Genomic DNA, 27320 nt, shown 5'->3' with positions numbered 1-27320 from the left:
CTGTGAAGCCATCTGGGCCTGAACTTTTGTTTGTTTGGAGTTTGTTTGTTTGTTTAAATTACTGATTCAGTTTCATCTAGTAATTGGTCCGATACTGTTTTCTGTTTCTTCCCAGTTCAGTATTGAGACGACTGTGTATTTCTGGGAATTTGTCCATTTCTTCTGGGTTGTCCATTTTATTTGCATAATATTGTTCACACTTAGTTCAGTTCAGTCGCTGAGTTGTGTCTGACGCTTTGCGACCCCATGAATCGCAGCACGCCAGGCCTCCCTGTCCATCACCAACTCCTGGAGTTCACTCAGACTCACGTCCATCGAGTCAGTGATGCCATCCAGCCATCTCATCCTCTGTCGTCCCCTTCTCCTCCTGCCCCCAATCCCTCCAACATCAGAGTCTTTTCCAATGAGTCAACTCTTTGCATGAGGTGGCCAAAGTACTGGAGCTTCAGCTTCAGCATCATTCCTTCCAAAGAAATCCCAGAGCTGATCTCCTTTAGAACGGACTGGTTGGATCTCCTTGCAGTCCAAGGGACTCGCAAGAGTCTTCTCCAACACCACAGTTCAAAAGCATCAATTCTTCGGTGCTCAGCTTTCTTCACACTCCAACTCTCACATCCATACATGACCACTAGCCTCGAAAACCCTAGCCTCGACTAGATGGACCTTTGTCATCAAAGTAATGTCTCTGCTTTTGAATATGCTGTCTAGGTTGGTCATAACTTTTCTTCCAAAGAGTAAGCGTCTTTTAATTTCATGGCTGCAGTTACCATCTGCAGTGATTTTGGAGCCCCAAAAAATAAAGTCTGACACTGTTTCCACTGTTTCCCCATCTATTTCCCATGAAGCGATGGGACCAGATGCCATGATCTTCGTTTTCTGAATGTTGAGCTTTAAGCCAACTTTTTCACTCTCCTCTTTTACTTTCATCAAGAGGCTTTTTAGTTTCTCTTCACTTTCTGCCATAAGGGTGGTGTCATCTGCATATCTGAGGTTATTGATATTTCTCCTGGCAATCTTGATTCCAGTTCATGCTTCTTCCAGCCCAGCGTTTCTCATGATGTACTCTGCATATAAGTTAAATCAGCAGGGTGACAATATACAGCCTTGACGTACTCCTTTTCCTATTTGGAACCAGTCTGTTGTTCCAAGTCCAGTTCTAACTGTTGCTTCCTGACCTGCATATAGGTTTCTCAAGAGGCATCTTCACGACCAAGATAATCATGATGGCATGATCACTCACCTAGAGCCAGACATCCTGGAATGTGAAGTCAAGTGGGCCTTAGAAAACATCACTACGAACAAAGCTAGTGGAGGTGATGGGATTCCAGTGGAGCTGTTTCAAATTCTAAAAGATGATGCTGTGAAAGTGCTGCACTCAATATGCCAGCAAATTTGGAAAACTCAGCAGTGGCCACAGGACTGGAAAAGGTCAGTTTTCATTCAAATCCCAAAGAAAGGCAAAGGCAAAGAATGCTCAAACTACCGCACAATTGCACTCATCTCACACGCTAGTAAAGTAATGCTCAAAATTCTCCAAGCCAGGCTTCAGCAATACATGAACTGTGAGCTTCCAGATGTTCAAGCTGGTTTTAGAAAAGGCAGAGGAAGCAGAGATGAAATTGCCAACATTCGCTGGATCATCGAAAAAGCAAGAGAGTTCTAAAAAAACTTCTATTTCTGCTTTATTGACTATGCCAAAGCCTTTGATTGTGTGGATCACAATAAACTGTGGAGAACTACCATAGGCTCCAGCAATCCCATTCCTGAGTATATATCAGAAGGAAATAAAAACACTAATTCCAAAAGATATATTAAATATATACCTCAATGTTCAGAGCAGCATTACTTATAGTGCTTCAGATATGGAAGTAATCTAAGAGTCCATCCATCAATAGATGAACGAATAAAAGATGTGGGATATATACTTATATAGAATGAAATATTACTTGAGCCATTACAAAGAATAAAATTTTGCCATTTTCACCAGCATGGATGGACCTGGAAGATATTATGCGAAGTGAAATAAGTCAGTGAAAGACATCTGCATACTGTATGATATCACATATATATATAATCTAAATACAAAACAAACTAGTGAATATAACAGAAAAGAGACTCACAGATATAGTAGTTACCAGTGAGAGGGAAGAAAGAGGGAAGGGTAGGAAATGGGGAGGGGATTAAGAAGCATGAACTACTATGTATAATATAAACACGTCTCAAGGATATACTGTACACATCAGGAATATTATACAAAATAATGTATAATCTATAAAAATTCTGAATCATTATGTTGTACAGCTGAAACTAACTGTAAATCAACTACTCGAGGATGATCCCCTGGAGGAGGGCACGGTGACCCATGCCAGCATTCTTGTTTGGAGAATGCCATGGACATAGGAATCTGGCGGGCTACAGTCCATGGGGTCACACAGAGTCGGACACAACCAAAGCAACTTACCACAAATCAACTATACCTCAATTTACAAAAAAGAATTAATACTAATTCTTTACAGACTCTTACAAAAATTGAAGAGGGAAGACATCCTAATCCATTCCATGTGGGCAGCATTATGATGCCAAAGGTAAACAAAGTAACTACAAGAAAACAAAACTAATATATTATTTGATGTAACTATCTTCAACAAAATACTGGCAAACTGAATTCACCAGCATATCAAAAAGATTATATACCAAGGCTACACAGGATTTATTCCTGGAATTAAAAGATGGGTCGACATATAAGGATGTATCACTGTAATAGAGTTTAATACTAAAATGAAAGAAAAAGTCATCAGAAAGGCATCAGTTAACTAATTATGCAGATTGATGCAAAAAAACTATTTGACAACACGCAAAATCCTCTCGTGATAAGTTCTTTGAGTTAAAAAGAAAGGAATCTGATACATCCAGGGCATTAATACATATTATCTGATAAACTGGAAGAATTTTATTTTATCTAAAGAGGAATTTATCCAGAAATATAAATGACCCAATCAAAAATGGGCCAAAGAACTAAACAGACATTTCTCCAAAGAAGACATACAGATGGTTAACAAACACATGAAAAGATGCTCAACATCACTCATTATCAGAGAAATGCATATCAAAACCACAGTGAGGTACCATTTCACGCCAGTTAGAATAGTGGCTATGCAAAAATGTACAAGCAATAAATGCTAGAGAGGGTGTGGACAAAAGGGAACCCTCTTACACTGTTGGTGGGAATGCAAACTAGTACAGCCACTATGGAGAATAGTGTGGAGATTCCTTAAAAAACTGGAAATAGAACTGCCTTATGACCCAGCAATCCCACTGCTGGGCATACACACCAAGGAAACCAGAACTGAGAGACACGTGTACCCCAATGTTCATCACAGCACTGTTTATAATAGCCAGGACATGGAAGCAACCTAGATGTCCATCAGCAGACGAATGGATAAGAAAGCTGTGGAACGTATACACAATGGAGTATTACTCAGTCATTAAAAAGAATACATTTGAATCAGTTCTAATGAGGTGGATGAAACTGGAGCCGATTATACAGAGTGAAGTAAGCCAGAAAGAAAAACACCAATACAGTATACTAACGCAATATATGTAATTTAGAAAGATGGTGACGATAACCCTGTATGCGAGACAGCAAAAGAGACACAGATGTATAGAACAGTCTTTTGGACTCTGTGGGAGAGGGTGAGGATGGGATGATTTGGGAGAATGGCATTGAAACATGTATATTATCATACGTAAAACGAATCACCAGTCCAGATTAGATGCATGATACAGGATGCTTGGGGCTGGTGCACTGGGATGAACCAGAGGGATGGTACGGGGAGGGAGGTGGGAGGGTGGTTCAGGATGGGGAACACATGTACACCCATGGCAGATTCATGTCAATGTATGGCAAAACCAATACAATATTGTAGAATATTTAGCCTCTAATTAAAATAAATAAATTTAAATTAAAAATAAATAAAGAGGAATTTAACAGATTAAAATATTAGCTCAGAAACTTACTAATATAGTTTCAGAGATTAGACCATATGGAATATGCTCACCCATTAGTCACGAACATATAATTAACATGTGTATGGCTTAAGTTTAAATTTAACAAGCTATACAGATTCCGGGTCCCTAGAGTTTTATACATCATTCTTAAAAAGAAAAATGAAAAAAACTCTTAAATATATACTTGTGTGTGTGTGTGTGTGTGTGTGTGTGTGTGTGTTGTGTGTTTTGGGTATGAGAAGAGGTAAGGGCTTTAACCACAAAATGTAAAAAAAAAAAAAAAGTAACTCAAGAATTACAAATATTAAAGCCTATTATTGAGAAATGAACACGTTTTCTTGCTTCATTTAAAGTGATTAACAATATAACTAAAATACAACCCCAAACTTCCATTTCCCATAGCATCAATTTCTAACACTGGAATAACTTAGTTAAAGAAGTTTATTAAGAAGTTAAGAAGCCTGCAATCTTAGATATGTTGCAGACTGACTTCCCTGGTGGCTCAGATGGTTAAGCGTCTGTCTACAATGTGGGAGACCTGGGTTCAATCCCTGGGTCAGCAAGATCCCCTGGAGAAGGAAATGGCAATCCACTCCAGCACTCTTGCCTGGAAAATCCCATGGACAGAGGAGCCTGGTAGGCTACAGTCCATGGGGTCGCAAGAGTCAGACACGACTGAGCAACTTCACTTCACACATAATACAAAACTGTATTAGTCTCTACTTTCTGTGCTTCTTAATTTCAGCATTTAAGATATACCACAGCATGATAAAGAGTGGTATTAACAGATGCTGCCTGTCTATAAGTCTTTCCCCATGGCGGAATAATACACTGTACTCTACAGCCCTACAAAACTTAGTTCAAACATCTATCATGCTATCATTTAAACTATAACTTACAGCGTTACTGATATCTGCGATATTATTATATGATTATGTTCTCTATATTGCAATGTTACCGTATGTTTCTAGTTGGTGACCTCTTTGAAGGTAGGCAAAGTCTATACTCCTCTACACGCCTTCTTTCAGGAAATGCTCATAAGAAACCTACCAAATTCAGGCACTCTGAGAATTCAAGGTGCACAAAGAAAAAAACAAAAAGAAAAACCTGCCCCAGGAACTGAATCCATAGGGAATGCTGGTCAGTAGATGCCAATACAGAGATAAGCCTAAAGTGATACTAGAACAAACAAGCCATTACCCCAGGCTGGGATGGGAACACTGAGGGGAGTAGGACTGCAGTCAGTACGGAGCTGAGAGGCTTTCCATCATCTCTGTATTCCCAGAGCTGAGTACAGTATTTTGCCTCTAGTGTGAGTGCCAAGATATTTCTAATGAATGAATGAGTAGCTCTATAGAGCTGCTACAACTCTTCTTGAGTTGAGAATAATCTGGAAATCTGCAAGCATAATGGGTGAGAAATTAATCATTTAACCTTTGCTACAATTAAATCTAGCCTTTAAATCCTGGTTAACTGCCCCCATCTCCACCACCTCCCTGCCTTCAATTGTCTCCCTCTTATTCTCTGTCTTGTCAGATAAGGTGTTTTGGCACCAGCTGCCAAAGTTTAAAGCTCTGACATTTGGAGGTCACAGGGAGGAGGTAAACACTGACCTAGCCACAGTCCCATTTCCAAGTTCCTGGTAGCTACAGTCAGCTTTAAAAACTGACTCTCCTATTAGATCAGAGCTCATTTCAGGATCTAATGGGTTACAAATGTGGTATACAGCTTTAAATATTAAAAAAAAAAAAAAACAGAAACTCTGCAAATGTTCACCACAGAACACATTCTCATTACACTTTTAAGTTTCAACATTATATACATTTTACTGCTTTTGTTTATATATTTTTTTAAAAAAAGTTGCCTGTCACAGTTCAAATTGAGGACCGACAGCAAGAAGAGAATGTGATTTTTAAGTACTGTAACGATAGAGCCTTGTGATAGGTAAAAACAGTATACCTGATATACAATAACATTACGAAAGAAATTTGAAACAATGCATCACATAACCCACAGTGAAGAACTAGTTTAGTTGGATTATTAGGTTTGAGCGGAAAAATAAAACTATTACACAAATGATCATCAGTGTATTCAACTACTTGAGCTAAAAAAACATGTTCAGGAAAGTCTATCCTTATGCTCTGGCAATCACTTGGCTGATTATCACCAGATGGCTTTATAGAGAATGAACTTCCTCTCATAACCCTCAATTCCTACAGTAAGAAATAACTGCTGTAGGAAACATCAGCACTATCAATCTACACAGCTGAAAATGCTTTCCTCAACTGATATAATCCTTATTTTAATAAAACCCTATCACCCATGTGACAACTTTTCTTCTGGTATTAGCAGGCATGAAAGGGTGACAATGGTCTCCATGGGCTTGGTCCAGTATCCAGCTGTTTCCTGAATGAATAAACAGTAGGAGAAAGGAAAAAGAAAACTTACAACAAAAAAACGTGATTAAGTTCACCTCCTGAAACTGTCATCTGAATGAGCAGTAAAGCCTGTAAATTAAATGAACTAAATCGATGCATCAGCTGCTCAACTAGGCCTTTATAACTTGTACTATGTCTTTAAAAATTACTTTTAATTAAGACACTATTTTAGAACACTTTAAGGTTCACAATGAAACTGAGTGGGGAAGGTACAGAGATTTCCCAATACTCCCAACCACCAAACATGTAGAGCTTCCCCCATTATCAGCATCCCCCACCAAGAGTGATACTTTTTTTTTTTTTAACAATTCTTGAACCTACACTGACACATCAGTATCAAAGTACCTAGCTTATATTAGGGTTCACCCTTGGTATTCCACATTCTGTGGGTTTTGACATATATACGACTGCATGTATCCTCTGGGCTCCTCTTACTCAACCCTCTTGCACCAAACCTGGCAACCACTGCTCTTTTTACTGTGTCTACACTTTCCTACAATGTCATAGAATTAGAAGTCTTTCAGACTGGCTTCCTTCATTTAGTGATAGGCATTTAAGTTCCTCCACATCTTTTCACAGCTTGATAGCTCATTTCTTTTTAACGCTGAATAATATTCCGTTCTCTGGATGAGTGACAGTTTATTCATCCACTTGTGAAAGGACATCTTAATTGTTTCCAAGTTTTGAAAGTTATGAATAAAGCTGCTATAAATATCATGTCTTTTTATTCTATCATATCAAGTACCTAAAAGATAAGCGGCTAAATTTTAAATAAATGTATAAATTCAGGACTACTACTTCACATTTCCCCCCTACTAAAACCCTAATTGAAAATATCCTCAATACTGCAAGCTCTGCCTCTGCCTCTGCCACCTTATATTTCTGAAAATGAGGAAAACATTAGGGCTGCATTTCAGCTAAGGACCCAGGATCAAATAAGGGGCAGACATGATTGACCATTTGTTACAAAGGCAAACACATACTTTTCTATAATCTTTTACTTACAATAATAGATGTGCTATGTATGCTGTGCTGTGCTTAGCTGCTCAGTCATGTCTGACTTTTTGCGACCCCATGGACTGTAGCCTGCCAGAGCACCTCTGTCCATGGAGATTCTCCCGGCAAGGATACTGGAGTGGGTTGCCATGCCCTCCTCCTCTTTCCCAACCTGGGATTGAACCCAGGTCTCCCGCATTGCGGGTGGATTCTTTATTGTCTGAGTCACCAGGAAAGCACATGCCAGACAGTTTTAAGAACTTCATACACACACATTCACATAGTTGTTTTTAACAACAAAAATGACGGAAGGTTTAGGAAGTGTACAAACATACAACAGTTACACTGGAGAACTCCCATTTTACCGAGTACTATAAAATGAATTAATCTATTTTTCTTCATTCATAAAGTTACTTAAGTATGACCCACTAATAAGAGGGAGAGAGTGTTAAGACAGAAAGAGTTCACAACCTCACAGAAGCAAAAATAGACAAACAAAAGCTAAGTAAAAGAATAAGACAATTTCAGTGACAGTGGGAAGATAGGAACGTGAAAAACAAGACTAGCATAATGTGTTAGGGTGGTGCTGTTTAGGCTGGGTGGTCTGGGAAACATCTCTGAAAAAGTGATATATTCAAGAAAGAACATATTCAAAAATTCAGCTTTGCTGTATAATTAACTTGAGATGAGGGAGATAATGAAATACACTCCTGGGAAAAATGTATTCCTTTTAAAATCCCCAACCTCATTTGAAATAGTACAGTTAATCCAAAAAATTAAATCCACAGCTGTGCTTATTTTGGATACCTACCAAGATACTTGTTCCATGATCATGTGAACAAAATCTGTACTGGAAAAACTTTTGCTTTCATATACTCTTGATTATTTTGGAACAACTACTCCAAATTTTACTTTATAATCTGCCATATACACTATTAATTAAACCTTGAAAAACAACAAGCAAATACATGTTGGAAAAAAACCCAATTTATAATACAACTTTTGCCTAAAACAGCATTAAAGAGTAAAAAACTTTTCATTAAGAAAAATGAAGATGACATTTCAAATATCAATAGTCATATATTCTATATCTGAGTTTACTATATATCTTCAAAAGACTTAGATTTGATGACAGACTTTTCTATACATTGTCTCGGCAGTAAAGGTTACTGCTAAGTTTTCTCTGCCAGTTTATGAAAAATGTAAAGGCTGATTTGCTTGCTTTTGTAGAACTGTACGACTTTGTTAAAACATAATTTTGTTTCACACCAACAAATCAATTAAGACTCAGATTCAAAGATTTATCAGGTATGTCCTTTGTTCCAGTAACTGTTCTAGGTGCTTATGCTTTCACACCAGCATGAGTGAAACAAAACAAGCACGCGAGAAACATGTTTCCCTGGAAGAAAGTTGAAGCTAAGTGACTTAAGCAAGGTCACAAATCTAACAGTAGCAGACAGAAGCTATCTGAATTCAAACCTGGACTTTCACATACCAAGTTTCTTCCACAACTACTCTCTTTGTATTTTTCTCAAGTATTCCTTAAAATGATGCTAGTGATGTCAATTCCTACAGCTTAAGATTTGGCTGAAGAGTTTGAATATGACTGAAAGAATGTATTTTTACCTACTAACATGTTTTGTGACACTGTTTTTGCACAATAAACACTGACAGGTCATGCAAAATTCAATCTATTTTTAATCTACCTCTTACCTTCCTGCTGGCTACCAGTAGGTTCCAACCTTTTCTCCCTAAGAAGTCCATAGACAAGAAAGAATCAGTCAATTTATCTTAAAATCAGAGACCAGAAATCAACTGACCCATCTAGAGGAATGGTATAAATTCAATAAACTAACACAGATCAGAAATCCAGAATTAGAAAGGACAGTAAACTATTCTAGTGCTCAATGCATAACTGTGAATCTGAAAACCTTTGTCAAATATCACTAGAAGCAGAAAAAGGTGCACCAAGTTGTCTCAGAGAACTGAAAACAGAACCTACAGGACGGAGTGATGAAGAAAGCAGCTTGAGTTAAGGCTTTATAAGAGCCTGGAGCCCAAATGTTTTTGATTCATCTTTTTTAGTTCACTCTATGACAACAACTTCTCTTGTTTCTGTCATTCTTCTGTAATGAATTTCAGCATGTAACCGCCTAACTGTAATATGCCCTTTAAAAATGACTTCTACTCTAATTCAAAAAAACACAAAAACCCTAATGTTCATTCACAGCAGCACTATTTACAACAGCCAAGACATGGAACCAACCTAAACGCCCATCAACAGAGGAATGGATAAAGATGTGGTGTATATAGATATTACACACACACACACACACACACACACACACACACACACACACACACACACACAGGAATACTACTCAGTCATAAAAAAGAATGAAATAATGCTATCTGCAGCAACATGGATGGATTTAAGGATTAGCATAGTGAGTGAAGTCAGTCAGAATGACAAATACCATATGATATCTATTATATGTATAATCTAAAATATGATACAAATAAACATTTATGAAACAGAAACAGACTCACAAACAGAAGAGAAATGTATCGTTACCAAAGGGGAAAGGTGGTGGAGGAGGGATAAATTAGGAAGCTGGAGTTAGCAGATTCATACTATTATGTATAAAGCAGATAAACAACAAGGTCTATTATACAACACAGAGCACTATATTCAATATTCTGTGATAAATCATGATGAAAAAGAATATGAAAAACAGTATATATGTGTATAACTGAATTACTTTTCTATACACCAGAAACTAACACAACATTGTAAATCAACTATACTTCAATTAAAAAAACAAACAAACAACTTTTTCTGCTTATCATCACTACCTTTTCTCCTCTAATTCACTATAAATAAACTGTTTGGGAGGTGGTATAATAGTATCAGTACAATAGATGAAAACTGAAATCAAAAAAATTATTTAAAAGTTTCAAAATAGGTTTTAGACAAGGATACATTTCGTGAATGCATCAGAGAGACACTCACTATTTAATAAGTTGCTACTTGCTAGCCTGAATTATGCAGTATTTCTTTTTACCTTCATGTTAAATTATAATGCTAATAAATATACCAGTACTGTGCAAAAGAACTATGATGATAGAAGAGTTCTGTATTAACGTCTACACTGTCCAATACCTGAGCCACAGGCCACAATGGGAACTACTAAGCACTTAAAATATGGCAAATGTATTTGAGAAGATTTTTTGTTTAATTTTTATTAATTTAAATGCAAATATTCACCTACTGCTAGTGGGTACCCTAGCTAGATCAGCTTTATATACACAGGAATCACAGATTATTTACATTAAGGATGACTTCACTTAAATACTTCATACCTTTAGAATAGAAGCACACAGAATGGGAGGAGGAAAATAATTTATGTTGGAAAGAGAAAATTCTGGTCTGATCAAATGAGCATGGTATTTTCAATGATAAAGATATATAGAATTCATTCATACAAATTGGTAAATTATATAAGCAATGAAGCCTATCTTTGACCAAAAATTGTCAATAGTTGCTTCAACTGTTACTATGTCCATAAGTTTGTTCTTTCACATATTATAATTCATTAAACAATTGATGCTTACAAAATTAGGTTTTTCATTATCAGAATATCATTTCAAAGAATACATTTAATACATTTTAAAGAGTGATTTTGATCATTATATTTGAACACTATCAAATGGTAAACTTACTTTGTAAGAGCATATGGTATATATACATATCAAAAAAAAAAGATAGAAAGCAGTTTTATAGCAGAACTCAGTATGTATATTAGTAAATTTGGATTTCCAAGGCCAAAGTAACTTTTGGATTTTGAGCATGATACCCTTAGACAGCAGCTTATTTTAAAAATCTAGTTCTGACAACTAGCTTCTTATATACTAGCAAAGCTGGAATATAAGTGAATCTAAGAATATCTTACCTTTCAGAACCTATGTCCTAAAATTAACTTTCAAATAAAGGGATAAATATATTATCATATGTCCTAAGAGCTTATTCTTTTTTAAATGTAAGTTTTTACATCTTGAAAATTTGTTGTACAAAAAAATTGTTTAAAAATGATTAGAAAGTATGAAAAAAAATTTAAAAACCTTGAAAAAGAAAATAAAGTACAAACAGTATATAGTTCACCTAAGAGTGCTTTCCTTCCTTGTTTCTGGTGCTAGGCTTTAAAAAACAGTCTGTTTTAGCTAACCAACTTCCTTACCTTTCAAACATTCTTGAATATCTTCTGACAGTTTACTGAATTTCTGTCCTCTCTCTTCCTCTCAACTGCCTTACTGAATCATGGTCAAAAATATCCTTATAACTCTAAACCCAATGATCTTTAACGTCCCTATTACATCACCTCGTAATATCTCTGACCATTCTTACCTTCTGGAAACATTACTTGGCTTCTCAGACTTCTGTGGTCAGTCTCTACTTTCTCTTTAAATCTTTATTTTTTAGGAGGTTAGTTCCCAGTATATGTTCTGTTTGAGACTTCAATGAAGCCACTGGAACCCCAGGATCCCAAACCCCTGGCCAATGGACAGGTACTGTCTGTAGCATGTTAGGAACCGGGCAGCGCAGCAGGAAGTGAGCAGTGCAGGAATGATGACGCTTCATCTGTATTTACAGCCGCTCCCCACTGCTCACATTACTGCCTCCTGTCAGGTCAGCAGAAGCACTAGATTCTCACAGGATGGGAAACCCCACTGTGAGGGATCTAGGTTGCCACACAAAAATTGTCTAAAATTGCCTTTCATGAAAACAGTCCTTGGTGCCAAAAAGATTGGGGACAGATGCACTGGACTTCAAATACAATTTATTAAGTGACACATCTAAATTTCAAGCCAAAACCTCTCTTATAAGATATAGACCTGATCTCTAAGTACTTGTAAATCATTTTCATTTCCATTTCCAAGTCCCCATCCACCTGTCAGAATTAATCTGGAAAAAAAAAACAAACCTGTCATCTTTCCATCCTCTGACAAAATCTGCCTTTCCTTCTGTTCTATCTTGATAAATGGCAGTATCAACCACCCAGGTACTCTCTCTCCCAATCTTCCTTTATTTAGATAAATCATATGTGTACACGAAAACATGTATTTTCTAGTACTTCAAAAAGACCCCTTCAACTTGGATTGACTGGACTGACAACATGGCAGAGAAGGGAATGGGCTGTAATTTAATAAAGAGAAAGAAATTTACAAAGTACTAGTGCACAAGAATTTTTTAAGAATAGATGCCTTTTGAACTGTGGTGTTGGAGAAGACTTTGGAGAGTCCCTTGGACTGCAAGGACTTCAAACCAGTCCATCCTAAAAGAAATCAGTCCTGAATATTCACTGGAAGGACTGATGTTGAAGCTGAAACTCCAATACTTTGGCCACCTGATGTGAAGAACTGACTCACTGGAAAAGACTCTGATGATGGGAAAGACTGAAGGCAGGAGAAGAAGGGGACAACAGAGGATGAGATGGATGGTATCACCAACTGGATGGACATGAGTTTGAGCAAGCTCCTGGAGTTGGTGATGGACAGGGAAGCCTGGCGTGCTGCATTCCATGGGGTTGCAAAGAGTCAGACACGACTGAGTGACTGAACTGAAACTTAGCACACAGGAAATACACCATGTTTTGATTTAGAATGCTGAGACTGGAGGAAAAAACTACAAATTGCACCCAGGAAAAAAGAGAGAACAGGAAGAGCAAGTCAGAGATTAGAAATCCTAGTGACAAAACTAGACACTTGAAAATTTAAAAAAAGAAATGGTCGTCGGATAGTATCCTTTGATGAAACATCCATCTTATACAAACTGCATCATATCTTTGGTGAACAACACTTATGAACTTGTAATTAACCTAAAATCCATTAGCAAAACAGTGCCAGATTCTATTAATGAATTATGTTCTGAATGTTATTAACAATAAACTTAAAAGCCCATTCTCTTGTCCTCAGGCCACCCTCCCCAAATAAATGTCTAAATTTTACTTTGTTTACCGTTCATTTAATTGCATTCTATTTGTTCCCACCTCTCCAATTTACAAATTTTAAATTCTTTATTCCATATAGTAGATCCTTAACATTCTGGAATCTGTTACAGGAACCACTTAAAATCTTAATGTGGAACCGTGCTCTTTCACCACAAGCAAAGGCTCTTATATTTAGTGAATGGCCCAACAGAATTTTTCACATAAAAGAAGGGTAGGGGAATAGTGGAAGTGCAAGGTAGTAAGGTACTGAACTGAGAAGAAATATTTCATTTCATTTCTGGATTTGTGACTGAAGGAAATAGTAGAATCACTGGATTAGAGAATCAGTGTATTCTACGGCCATAGCACCCTGAATATGCCCAATCTCATTTGATCTCAGAAGCTAAGCAGGGTCGGACATTGTTAGTACTTGGATGGGAGAAACAGTATATGTTTCCTTCAATAGCTCTTCAGCTTAAACAAAAACAAAAACCAAACTATCTACCATTCCTCTTCAAAAGCACACACACACATGAACACACAAACAATGAATATCTTGTCTTCCTGTATGACTGGTGTCAATTTTGTCAGCTAGCTATTTATAGAAAAACTGAATTCAGTAACACTCTGCTTAGTCGCTCAGTCGTATCCGACTGTTTGAGACCCCATGCACTGTACCCCGCCAGGCTCCTCTGTCCATGGGGATTCTCCAGGCTAGAATACTGGAATGGGTTGCCATGCCCTCCTCCAGGGGATCTTCCCAACCCAGGGATTGAACCCAGGTCTCCCGTACTGCAGGTGGATTCTTTACAGTCTGAGCCACGAGGGAAGCACAAGAATACTAGAGTGGGTAGCCTATCCCTTCTCCAGGAAGACCTCTCAACCTAGGAATCAAACTGGGATCTCCAGCATTGTAGGCAGATTCTTTACCAGCTGAGCTACCCAGGAAGCCCTAAGACTGGAGTGGGCTGCCATGCCCTCCTCCAGGGGACCTTTCTAGCCCAGGGATAGAACCCAGGTCTCCCATATTGCAGGCAGATTCTTTACCATTTGAGCCACCAGGGAATACTGTGTATCCCCATGGATACTGGAGTGGGTAGCCTATCCCTTCTCCAGGGATCTTCCCGACCCAGGAATCAAACAGGGGTCTCCTGCATTACAGGTGGATTTTTACCAGCTGAGCCACCAGGGAAGCCCTCAGTAATACCACTGGAATAGAAAACAGTGTACTTCATTTTTAAACTGTTTAATATGACAGTGGTTACTACAAGATATTTCAAAAGTATATTCAGAAAACTTAAATCTGAAACAATTTCAAATTATTTAAGAACGCTTTTGTGAAAGACATACCTCTACAGTTTACTCTGAAATGGATCAATGTAAGAGGGACTGGTGAACAGACAAAGGTTTATGGCCAGATACGTGATAAAACTAACTAATTCTGCCATAATGTCGATGGCAGAATCAAGATGGTAGGTATGTGAGTAGTCACTATGAAACTATTTCAGTTCCCTTGTATATCTTTAATAATTTCCATTAAAAATAATAGGAAAAAATCCAGAAGAACGATAATAAATCACATACACACAGGCTCTGTATTTTACAACAAAAACTTATCTCATGAATTTACTCTGGTGAAAATGAATAAAATGAATAATTTAAAAAGTAGAAACTCTGAGACCAGTATATATAAAATCTAAGGAATGTAACCAAAGGTGTACTGATAAAAATATTTACAGGCTTGTGTTTTCTCTGAACTAAAAAAATAAACAGATCATTCAATAATTAGTAGAGATAAATATTAAAGATTTTTTTAAAATAATAAATTTAAAACATTAAAATAAAAATAACAGATGAAAAAAGTTCATTCCTTAAAAAGTACTAAAACCCTTGGCAGATTTTTTTTTTCATTCATTACAGATATTTTGGGCTTGATGGAACTTGAACCGAAACATTTCTTCAAATCTAATATTATCAAATGATACCACACTTGTGGCGCTGGGAAGTGGATCACTAAATGTAATTACAGCTTTCATGTCTTTTATATCTAATGAGTTTTTCAAAATAAACCTCTGAGGTAGCTGGACTATTTGCCAGCTTTATTTTATAAACAAAGAAACTGAACTTCTGAAATTAAGTGACATACCTTGTTCCTGTGGCTGTTTAGTCACTAAGTCGTGACAAGCTCAAGATCACGCAAGTAATGCCTCTGAGGCAATTCCTGATAACACATTCTTCTCACTGCAACTGTCTCTCCTGTTCAAACCTCAGTAGCAGCAGTGGTCACATCCATCCACCTAGGAAAGATCTTGCTGTTGTTCAGTCTCTAAGTCGTGTCTGGCTCTTTGCAACCCCATGGACAGCAGCAAGCCGAGACTACACTATCTCTCGGAGTTTGCTCAAATTCACGTCCATCGAGTTGATGACGCTATCTAACCATCTCATCCTCTGCTATTTCCTTCTCCTTTTGCCTTCAATCTTTTCCAGCATCAGGGTCTTTTGCAATGAGTCAGCTCTTCGCATCAGGAGGCCTAGTATTGGAGTTTTAGGTTCAGCAACAGTCCTTTTAATGAATATTCAGGGTTGATTTCCTCTAAGATTGACTGGTTTGAACTCCTTGCAGTCCAAAGGACTCTCAAGAGTCTAGTCCAGTACCACAATTCAAAAGCATCAATTCTTCGGCTTAGCCTTCTTTATGGTCCAACTCTCACATCTATATATGACTACTGGAAAACCACTTTGCTATATGGACCTTTGTTGGCAAAGTGATGACTCTGCTTTTTAATACACTGTCTAGTTTTGACAGGGGCTTCCCAGGTGGCACTAATGGTAAAGATCCGCAAATGCAAGAGACATAAGAGAGCCAGGTTCTGTCCCTAAGTAGGGAAGATCCCCTGCAGGAGGGCGTGGCAACCCTCGCCAATATTTTTGCCTGGGGAATCCCATGGACAGAGGAGCCTAGTGGGCTACAGTCCACAGAGTCACAGAGAGACATGACTGAAATGACTTAGGACAGGTTTGTCATTGCTTTCCTTCCAAGGAGCAAGCATCTTTTAACTTCATGGCTGCAGTTACTTTCTCAAAGAATGATATTACCTAAACAGTCTCTAAAATAGTAGCTCTCAAGATGCAGAATATTGTATAAAGACACTATCTTTGTGTAAAAGAGGGTAAATAGTATAAAAACATACACAGTATTTACTTAAATTGAAAAAAATTCACTGCAAGGATACATTAAAAAGTTACCTATTAGATTGGCAGAAGTGGTTAAGTCAGCAGATAAGGCGGATGGGTGAGAGGATTTTTCACATTATTTTTCTAATAGTTTGACTTTTTTGGACCATTTTAATGTGCCATGTGAATGACTACTTAAGAATAAATTAAAAATAGCAGTCCATCAGTCTCTATCCTTTTACTCTGATTTACTTTTATTCACAGCATCTATGCTTAACTTTATATAATTATATAATTATCCATATCCATACCAGACAGTAAGCTTCAACCAACTCCCTTAGTATTGGAGGATATAATGATTTTCTCTTTAATTAAAAACAAACAAACAAAACATTCAAATGGTTTTCATAATCCTTGTTGACACACAGACAAAGGTGACCTTCTTCCTCCAGCACACTTTATGTAACTTTTTTTCTATTTATAAATTTGCATGGTACGTCCTTGGCTATATCCAATACATGCACAGGATAAAGATATAAGAGGGCTTGCTTGTTAAATTTATTAATGTCAAAAAGCCAGGAAGAGAAGCTAATCCCTTGGATGACAGAATCATTATTCAAGAAGATCTCAAGTTTTAACTACCTTCAATTAGATGATATTTAAAAGGGCTAAAGGTAAACATTGTTTAAAAACATTATCTACATGTATATTCAGAATGGGAAAGATCCTAACATAAAAAAGGTGCATGTTTATATTGACCACATCAGTGATTTCCAGACAAATTTTTCTAAGAAACAGAATGGGAAATAACAGAAGGCCAACTTTTTATTGTTTATTTAAGAACACGAAAACAAAACCGAAAGATTAATATCAAAAGAAACTTACTACCTATCAACATTATCATTTCATAAAAAAAGGTCATTTTAACACCAGAAAAATAGAAATACAGAATATAAAAAAGAAAATAATCCCTTGAATTGGATAAATATAACTTGAAAAGCCACATAGCATTTTTCTGCTTAGAACTGGTAAGATATTACTGTTGCTGGAGTTAACACAATTTTAGACTGTAAACACAACTGAATGGCTGGAATTAAGGAAAGGGATAATTTCACTACACTGCGTTCAGACCACAACTGCAGAACTAAATGTGGAAGCAGAATCAGAACAGAAAAGAACAGCACTGACGAAACTGACTGACAGCTATCTAGTGATAGAGATGAGGAAGGTAAAGGAAACTGCATCATGTGAAGTTGCAGAGGTTGCAGATTTAACTTAGAAAAGGGAAAACCTGGCAGAGAACCACTATATTGAGAAAAACCTTACTGTATCTCACAAAAGAACTATACCCAATAGAATAACTTACATAGGAAAGCAGATGCTAGCTCAGTTTAAATAAGGGCTTTCTATTATAATTTTCAAAAGCCAAATTAGCCATCCTATGGCTGTTTGTTCTTGGAAGTGTTGCTCATGGAGAAGGTGGGCTCAGTAAGATCTCAGGGATTAGTAATAAATGGCACATCGTTTGAGATGACTTCTAAAGTCTCCTCTGATTCTAAAATAATGTGAATTAGGAGGAAATGAATGTTATTTTTTTAAACTTACTGAAAAAAGATGAATGAAAACAATTTTGGCTTCAGTCAAAAAGACAAAGGTTCAGTTAATAGGCTTTACCACTGAGTAATGAATCACACAGAGGCAAAATTATTCACTAACTCAGGACCTCAAGTATTTTCAACTTTAAGTATAAAATAATACCTTACTTATACAAGGTTGCATGAATTACACAGAGACACACAAAATGCCTGGCACTTCGTAGGTACTCAATACACAGTAAGTATTACTCATTGCCTGGAGAATCCCATGAAAAGAGGAGCCTGGCAGGCTATAGTCCACGGGTTGCAGAGTCAGGACACAACTGAACAGCTAAGCACACACATACGTTACTCATGTATTCAGTAAATATTATGTTCCAAAGGGTAGTATTTTCTATATTATTTGTTAGCCACCAATACACTTAAATAATAACTTGTTCTCTGCTGTGTTTTGTTTTCTGTTTTTCAAACCTATGCAATGCATGCTTGGAATTCAATTCTATGTCTATGCCTCGAATAACCTCTATTGGATGAAAGAAATTTCTATAACCTTGGTTTTGTTGGTTTCCTTTCTACCTCTGAATAGGAGTGGGGTTTACTTTAGTACATACCAGCTATGTCATTCATTTTGCCCAAGAAATATAATATACTGTTGCACAATCATTTCAACTAAACTGGACTATATATCCAATTTAATCAAGCATACTAGAGGGCAAGGAGATCAAACCAGTCAATCCTAAAGGAAATCAGTTCTGAATACTCACTAGAAGGACTGATGCTGAAATTGAAGTTCCAATACTCTGGATACCTGATTCGAAGAGCTAAATCATTGGAAAAGACTCTGATGCTGGGAAAGATGGAGGGCAGGAGGAGAAGAGGCCGACAGAGGATGAGATGGTTGGATGGCATCACCAACTCAATGGACATGAGTTTGAACAAACTCCGGGAGATAGTGAAGGACAGGGAAGCCTGGCATGCTGCAGTCCATACAGTCTCAAAGAGTCAGACATGACTTAGCAACCAAACAACAACTACTGACAGATGTTTTCTTACTCTTTTAGACGGCCTACACTGGCTACTCATTGCTGAGCACTTCCCTCGAGAAATATTTGAGTAAATAAAGACCCATTTCACCAAGGGTAGTTATTAGAAATCTTAGTTATTAACAAAAGTTTATGAAATATAAATAGTCTGAGGTTTCTCCCCATTAGAGGAAACTCATTTTTTACTGAAACACATAACACTTAATGCTTCAGTCAATAATATTTATCCACCAAATTTTTTTCAGACAGTATGCAATTCTTTTTTATATACTTGCAGAATAATTCACAACTATACAGATATTTCAGTTGGCAGTTTAATATCATGCTGTCTGTTAAGATATTTATAAGGACAGTATACTGGTTATCCCCCCAATGTTCATGATAAAGAAGAAAAGAAAATCACTACACATTAATTAAAATACCAAGTTATTTACCAAGTTATTTTTCAGGGACAGAATTTTGTTGAGTAAAAACCATACTGACAACAAGTTTAAACATTTACAGTATTTAGTACTAGATGAGTGACAGCTGGTCACTATCAGATGCAACAATAAAACTAGTTTCGGGAGGCTTTTGGGTTTTTTTTAAGAGATAAAAGGAAACAAGAAACTGATACTTGGAACAAATAAAACAAATCCTTAAGCAATAGGGTTTTTTAAATCACCTAGATATTCATACTAATTGACACTATGTATGATAATTTTATAGCGTAAATTTGAAAAGCATGCAGAGTTATTTACTTCCATAATAAAGTAATTTTAGCACATCATTAAATTTAAAAGTAGAATACATTTCAAGTTTGATTTAATTCCACATGATGAATTTAATTACAGATTATTTTTAAGTAAGACGAAATTTAAGAGACATACTAATTCTCTTTTAAAAGTCTATCAAAATACAATGTAGAACTAAAGGATTAAAAAGTATAAGACAATAAAACCACTTTCTGGCAAAATCAACTGAATAAAAGAGCATAATTTTAATTAAAAAGTTCAATGTGAATTTTCTTCCCTCAAACAGTAAGCTCTTGTTTAACTTGAATATAACAAAATTCACTGAATTTAAGAACGATGAACTTCATGAGCTCCTATAACAGTTTATAGAGTTGATCATACTATAAAATAGTATTGAATAGCAAAAGATAACATTAAAATATGGTTACTAATATGAAGTAGGGGGAAAATTCCAACAGTTTCTGTTTTTACGAAAAGCCCACTTTAAGGCATCTTTTCCTGTATCAGAAAGTTAACTTATAAAACTAAAGTTCCTCTTCATTAGTATTGCTTTTACATCAAAAGAAAAAGACTAGATAATACGACTATGAGGTATTAATAAACTTGACTGTCACAGACAAAGAGCATGCAGAAAAGCATTCCACAATTTTGACAGGGTAGGGGGACTAAGGGACACAGATGAAATAGCACATTGGAAAAAAGACCTTGGTTTTATCTGACTCTGCCTTTCATTAGCAGTTGGGCTTGGACAGACAAATCAGTTGACTTTCCAAGTTTTAATATCTTCCTCTGTCTCTGTCAAGTGCATTTAGATTTTTCAGTTTTAAAACAAAAAAAAAATTCTACAAAATTTATAAAGTTAGGAAAAAGTAAAAGCAGCACTGGTTTTACTATTTAAAGAAACTGCAGAAAAATACAAAATGGTTTGTAACGTGCAATGTAGTATTTCCAGAGTAGAATTCCTATATCATTGCACATGCCCCGCTAAGGTTATATTAGTGAAGATCTGGATACTGTATTCATAATGTAACTCTCTCCTTTCACATCATTCCTCCACCGGGTCCTCCCCTTCCTGCTTCAATCTCTTTTGCTGGTTTTAATGCCAGCAAACGACTGTATGCACTGTAAGCTTAACAATAAAATCATTTTAAGCAATGCATTTTCAATCAAGTGCATCATCTACTTCACTAAATTTCTCCCAAGCGGGTAAATTTTCATTAAGAGAATAAAAACATGCATTTAAAAATTCAGAAACAGAAATGTACCAGGCCTATTTTTAATTCTGAGTGCTTAAAAAACAAAACGGAAAGATGTATCCTACCCTATTCCCTTAGGAACGTGAATGCGTTACCCACCCAATGAAAAAACATTCTGCTTGTTCATCTTCCTGCTACACAAACAGCTTTGTCGTCAGGCCCTTCCTAGTCCTTTCTTCATCGTGATCTAGTAATTTTACATGGATCACCTTGGCAATGCTTGGACAGGCACTGTCCCTGTCTTCCTGGAGCTTACATTTTCAAAAAAAAAAACTCCGCTAAACACTAAAAAAAAAAACAAAAGCCCAGAGATTTTATGACTTAGGATCCAAATCCCACATCTTCCCGCCCCTGGTTAGGCAGCTGCTAATTCTTCTTCCCCTGGCAATGAGGGGACCCATACCAAAGCCCACATTTGAATCTCAGGACAATGAAGTCGACAGGAAGCCACTCTCTCCTCCCCCGGGTTACTACGGAGCCACAGCCTGCGCGGGTGCTGTGGCCCGGCGGGCTGAGTGACACCACATCTTCCACGCCCTCCCACCACGTCCAAAACGCTCTTCGCCAGACCTCTCCATACCGCCCCACACCCCAAAACCAACCACACAAAAAGGGTCGACACCGGGAGCTGCTCAGACCGGGAAAAACCCCTTCTCCAGCTGCAGCGCAGCCATTCCCTCCACTGCTCCGCCCGCACCCCTGCAAACAGCTCGGGCGGAGGGGGCTGCACAAAGCCAGGACAGCCAAAGACGACTCAATACGTGGACACTAGCAGGGGAAGCCGGGCCGCTGGACCAGGGGACGCGGGGTTGGGGTGGGGGGTGGGGGGGGACTCTGGGGGGATGGGCGTCCCCGCCGAGTCCCAGGTCCGGGGGAGGGGGCGGCGCGCGGAGCCTCGGGGAAGCGCCCCTCGCCGCTGGCCCTCACCCTCGCCCGCTGCGGGCCGCGCCCGAGCCCCCGCTGCAAACCCGAGGAGCAGGGTGTGGAAAGGCGGCGGCGACGGCATCAGAGCGCATCACTTACCCCTCACTGCTGAGAGGCACCGGACGGGGGGGCGGGGCGCGCCGCGTCCCGTGAGTCTTTCGCAAGCGTCCTCCCCCACCCTGTCGTCGTCGCCGCCGCCGCCGCTGTCGAGCTCTGGGCCCCTCGGCGCTGCTGGGCAATAACGTTATTCCACACACGCTCCGCACATAGCGGTAACGGCAAGGAGCGGCCGCTCAGTGCGCAGGCGCCTGGGGAGAGGGCGAGGAGCCCGGCCCTACCCCTTCTCCGGCCCAGTCCCGGCGAACTCCTACTGCGCAGGCGCCGAGCACAGACAATGAAAAGGAGTTGTGCGGAGGGTCTCAACCACAGGCCTTTCCAGCTGCTGACTGCGCAGGCGTACGCCGAAGACCTGCTTCAACAATGAACAGGACCCGGGCTTTAGCTGGGACCGCAACGGGCTGGGACTACAGTTCCCAGCGGGCAGTGCGCCAACACTAAGCTGCTGTCGGGTCGCTGGGCTTGATAAGATTGCGTGTCAGCCGCTTTCACGATCTACGCCGTTTGGGAAATTCAGAGCTTCTTTTTCCTGAAAATTTATTTAGCAGTGTTGAGAGATGTTGAGGCTGAAGGGTGTAGGAGCTCGTTATTTGCGTTCTTGAGAATCCTCAAGAATCAACTGCATATTAGTGAATTTAGAAGAATAAATAAAGCCTTTCAACGAGCCCTTTCTGTCAGTTAGGTGGTCCAGACAGTAGGATGGGATGAAGGCAGGACTAAGCCTGACTAGGCTACAGAAATGGGCGGAGCCTCCAAGCAGTCTCTTGGCAACCGGATCTGGTCGCCAAACCGCCAGAGCGTGAGCTTCGAGCGCGTTGCCCTCTGGGAATTGTAGTCTTTGGGCGGGTTCGTAGGAACTTCGAGACTGTAGACTTAGACACTGAGGACTACAGCTTCCGACGTCCACCACGAGGCCCCGAGGGTGGAAAAAGGCCCGAAATCTCCGGGATTCCTTGATCCCCTGTGACAGCAGCTGCAGGAAGCAGGCGGGCGCATCCTAGGGGCTGAGGCCTCTTATTCTTGGAGGGGAGGACACTGGACACTTCCGCACGCAACACCCATCTCTGGCCCCCGAGTGTGTGCATGGCGAAGTCCCCGGAGAACTCTACCCTGGAGGAGATTCTGGGGCAGTGTCAACGTAGTCTCCGGGGTGAGTTTCTCCGAACCTCTGTGCCCTAGCTCCTTGATACCGGGACCTCGTGGCTGGGAGTTGACCTGGTGCGATTCTTGACACCTTGGTCCAGCCTTTGCCAGACTGCAGAGAAAGAAGATGGATGTTGCTGTGGAAGGATTAAATAGTTGTGTTTGTTTTTACGTTTAAGCAGCGTTGTTTCCCTTGATTCCCATAGTGACCTGAACCAACTCCCTGATTGTCTTGGGCATCTTTTTTACCCGAGGCCCGCAGAAACTCTTGGATGGCTATATGCCTGTTCTGTCCAGCTCTCATACCTCTCTTTATAATCCAGTAAATTCCTGATGCTCTCTTTACACATTCATATTATGTGTAAAATTGAATGTGGTTTATTGGACCCGGGGCAGGGGAGGGGGGTCGGGTGACCACTAATAATTATTTTAATCGCAACAGCTTCTATTTAGTGGTCTAGGCTATTTACATATATTAAATCACTTAAAACTTACAACCTTATGACTGTCCTTCTACACATGGGGAAATAGAGGTCGAAAAGGTTAAGTTAGGCCAAAGCCAACATAGCTGGTTAGTGGAAGAGCCAGGTATTAAATTCAGTTAGACTTGTCTGCCTTGAAACCCTGTTTGTCTTTATTAATCATGTCTCAGTTACTATTACTGAAACTTTATTTAGTTAATTCAGATTTTCTTACTATAGTACCCAATGAGTAGCATAAGAAAATCTGAATTAACTAAAGTTTCACTAATAGTAATCGTGATATCATTAATAAAAGTGACGTAGATAGTCTATCATCTTGAACATCCCATATAACATCTAGAAAACCTCATTTCTCTTATTTTAAGGTAGAAGTTATGATATTATCTACATGGTTCTTGTGAGGAGCAAATGAAATAATTCAAATAAAGCAGTGATTCTTCAGACTTTTTGTTAACTCTTAGCCGTAAGTAAAAATATATTTTATATGAGTCATATATATAGGCTAGGGGCTTCCCAGGTGACTTAGTGGTAAAGAACTTGCCTGCCAATGCATAATACACAGGAGACAGGAGTTCAATACCTGGGTGGGAATGGTTCCCTGGAGGAGGAAATGGCAACCCAGTTTTCTTGCCTGGGAAATCTCAAGGACAGAGGAGTTTGGCGGGCTACAATCCATACAGTCGCAAAGAGTTGGCCACGACTTAACCACTGAGCATGCGCGCATGCATACAGACTAAAACAAAAGTTTCATTAAAGAATATTTATTCTACTAGAAGTAATTCACTCCACTTTCTGTTCCTTTGCCTTTTCTTAACCCTTTAGGTCATGACCAACAGCTTTACAAATATTTAAAGCATTTAAAACGTTGACTCATTCATTAATTTAGTGCCTACTATGCATTAGACATACCACATGCTGAGAATATCATAAGGAACTACACAAAGTGACTGTCCTCAGGAAGATTTTGGATTAATGCAGTGAAGGACAGTAAAATAGCTACAGATTATCACGATTAAAAAAAGAAGAAGGGTAAAGATCAGTACTTGACACATAAGCCCTTGTTAAATGTTAGCTGTAATTTATAATTGGTACTTGTGGCAAAGTGAAGATTTTTTGAGGGGATAAGAGACTTGAATCTAGTGAGTCTAGACTTTGAAAGGTTATTACCTATTGTTTCCATCTGTCAGCAGTGTTATAAACTGTCAACATTCTCAGTATTCTAACTGCAAGAGTAAAATCACTAGTCTGGATGAACATCTTCATCAGCCTACTGATGTTTCAAGAGGTGTTAGATACAGAAATAACCACTTCTAACTTTTCATTTGAAAACAAGAAAATACTGTGCAGAATGATAGTACCAGTGGCATTTAATTTTTGAGGTTGGTTAAAAAAAAATTCTGTTTTCCATTATGTTCCTCCTAGTTCTTCTCCTTTAACCTTAGTATGAACCTTTATTTAAACATTTGAGACTATTTAATATTAGGCATTTTGATGCAGTTAATTTCAAACTGTTGTAGTCGTGTCCGACTATTTGCGACCCCATGGGCTGTAGCCTACCAGGCTCCTCTGTCCATGAGATTTTCCAGGCAATAGTACTGGAGTGGATTGCCATTTCCTTCTCCAGGGGATTGAACCCGGCTCTCCTGCATTGTAGACAGACACTTTACCGTCTGAGCCACCAGGGAATTCATGTATTTAATACCCACAATACTGCTTTCAGTAATTATAGAGTGAAGAGTTCTTATTCAAAGATAAGATATTTTAAAATGAAATAAAAATTTAGTGTTATAACAATATAAGATAGTGAAAACATAATCAAGAGCAAACAAAGCAGAGAAAAGTTTGTTATTAATTTTTAGTGATAGTTTTAACAATAAATTGAGAAATGCAACTAGGAAATTTTCATCGGTTTTCAGCACTTATCATTTATTTAGTAGCATTTTAATTTTTATGTTTATTTATGAAATAGTTTATATAACAGCTTATGGAAGGAAACAAAACAGAACTAATACTGAAGAGAAGCACAATCAGAAGTTCTTCACTTCACACATTATCAATGACCATTTTTAGATAGAATAATTCCCGTTTAAAGTTAAAATGTGTGTTTCTGAATAAACACAGTATGATGGCATTATTTTGTATATGAAACTTCGTTATTTTAAGCATTTGTGTCTGACAACTCTAGAATTGTGTTGCTATACAATCAGATAAAATGCAAAATGTAAAGTTCTTTTGTTTTTTCCTACTCACCATTACTTTCCCAAAATGTCTTGTCTAGTTCATTCTTAAAGAAAAGGTCATAGATGTTCTTGATCTTTCCTCACAAGTTATTTCTCTGGTTAACTCAATAACTATACATGTAATCATTACTAATTCTTTCCTTTGTATCTAGCCAGGAAGTAGACATGTAAAAATGCAAAATGGTTTTACAATTTCCCCATGATAGTTTCTTGTTTTTATAGCTTTCCCTCATTTCTTTACTTTAAATATAATTTTTTGAACTATTGTTAATAGTATATGAAGAATCTGAAGTTCTGATGTAAAAAGCAGAGTCAGTGTTGCTTTCTTGCTTTTGAAACTTCAGTGAATTCTTGCCTCTCTTGAGTCTAATGACCCCATGGCAGCCGTGGAAATAGAGCCATCTACAGACTCCATACTCACCACTCATTCTTTCCCTGACGCCTTTCACATGGGGTCACCCTCTGGGCGTAACTCTTGCTTTGGATTGTCTGTGCCCTCACTGAGAATTGGAATGGTATAAAGACTCTTCTTCAACGTAACAGTTCTGGCAGACAAGCTAGAAAGCTTCATTGCCCTGCAGATCTGTAATGTGCGCCTACATAGGAGATGATCTCAAAGTTTGTTTTCAGTGGTGAGCATATCCTAGGTATCCTGGGAGTCACAGTTTAATCTAGAGCAAAAAGTGACTTGCCCAAGTATGGTTAGGTGTTCATTCACTCTTCAGGCATCTAAAATTCGAGACCCACAGAATTATATTGCTAATTGTGAAGTATAGCAAATACCCCTCCTCTAAATTTAACACATCATAGTACAAGGTCATGAGGTGTAAAATAAACTAGTTCTGTTATAGTATAACAGAAGATTCAGGCTGTTTAAATTCTGTACGCTTGAATGTAGGAATATGATGTTAGAAAGAAGGCAAGAACTTGTCAGAAATTCAGTGTCCCAGCCTTAACAACTGAATCATGTTTCGAATGTTGCTGCAGTGTTAGCTGTGATTCAGTTTTATGCCTGTATACATTACTCACCTACTCTCCAACTTCCTGGCCACCTTTGATTGAGTGGGCATAAAGAAATGGAACAAACGTACTGAAACAGAAATGCATCATTTACTTTCTGTATGCATTTTATATGGTAATTCCTCCTTTTTCTTTCAACGTTTTGTTATTTTAGGCTCTAGAT

General features: G+C 38.3%; 2 protein-coding genes across 65 annotated transcripts in view; one reads left to right on the top strand and one right to left on the bottom strand.

Moving 5' to 3' along the window:
- CEP170 (centrosomal protein 170) overlaps positions 1-22529 on the bottom strand; it is a 136758-nt gene extending 114229 nt beyond the window's left edge. For 39 of the 50 annotated variants that reach the window (XM_060396395.1, XM_060396399.1, XM_060396403.1 and 36 more), the window contains exon 1: positions 22255-22529. The gene's annotated coding sequence lies outside the window, so the exon portion shown is untranslated. Of the gene's footprint in view, positions 1-15575; positions 21944-22254 lie in introns of those variants that run through there. The other 11 variants (XM_060396396.1, XM_060396398.1, XM_060396406.1 and 8 more) reach the window with 1 other exon arrangement.
- A 698-nt stretch (positions 22530-23227) lies between these two features.
- The window catches only part of SDCCAG8 (SHH signaling and ciliogenesis regulator SDCCAG8), a 242374-nt gene continuing 238281 nt past the window's right edge, over positions 23228-27320 (top strand). For all 15 annotated transcript variants that reach the window (XR_009595809.1, XM_060396452.1, XM_060396451.1 and 12 more), the window contains exon 1: positions 23228-23422. Coding sequence is in view for 13 of the 15 variants with exons in the window: in XM_060396451.1 (XP_060252434.1) it covers positions 23356-23422 (67 nt within the window). In the remaining 2 variants the exon portion in view is untranslated. The remainder of the gene's footprint in view (positions 23423-27320) is intronic.

The sequence above is a fragment of the Ovis aries genome, chromosome 12, assembly GCF_016772045.2.
Source record: "Ovis aries strain OAR_USU_Benz2616 breed Rambouillet chromosome 12, ARS-UI_Ramb_v3.0, whole genome shotgun sequence".
Taxonomy (NCBI): Eukaryota; Metazoa; Chordata; class Mammalia; order Artiodactyla; family Bovidae; genus Ovis; species Ovis aries.
Note: the sequence above shows the minus strand (reverse complement) of the source record. Positions and strands in the feature narration are given on the sequence as shown.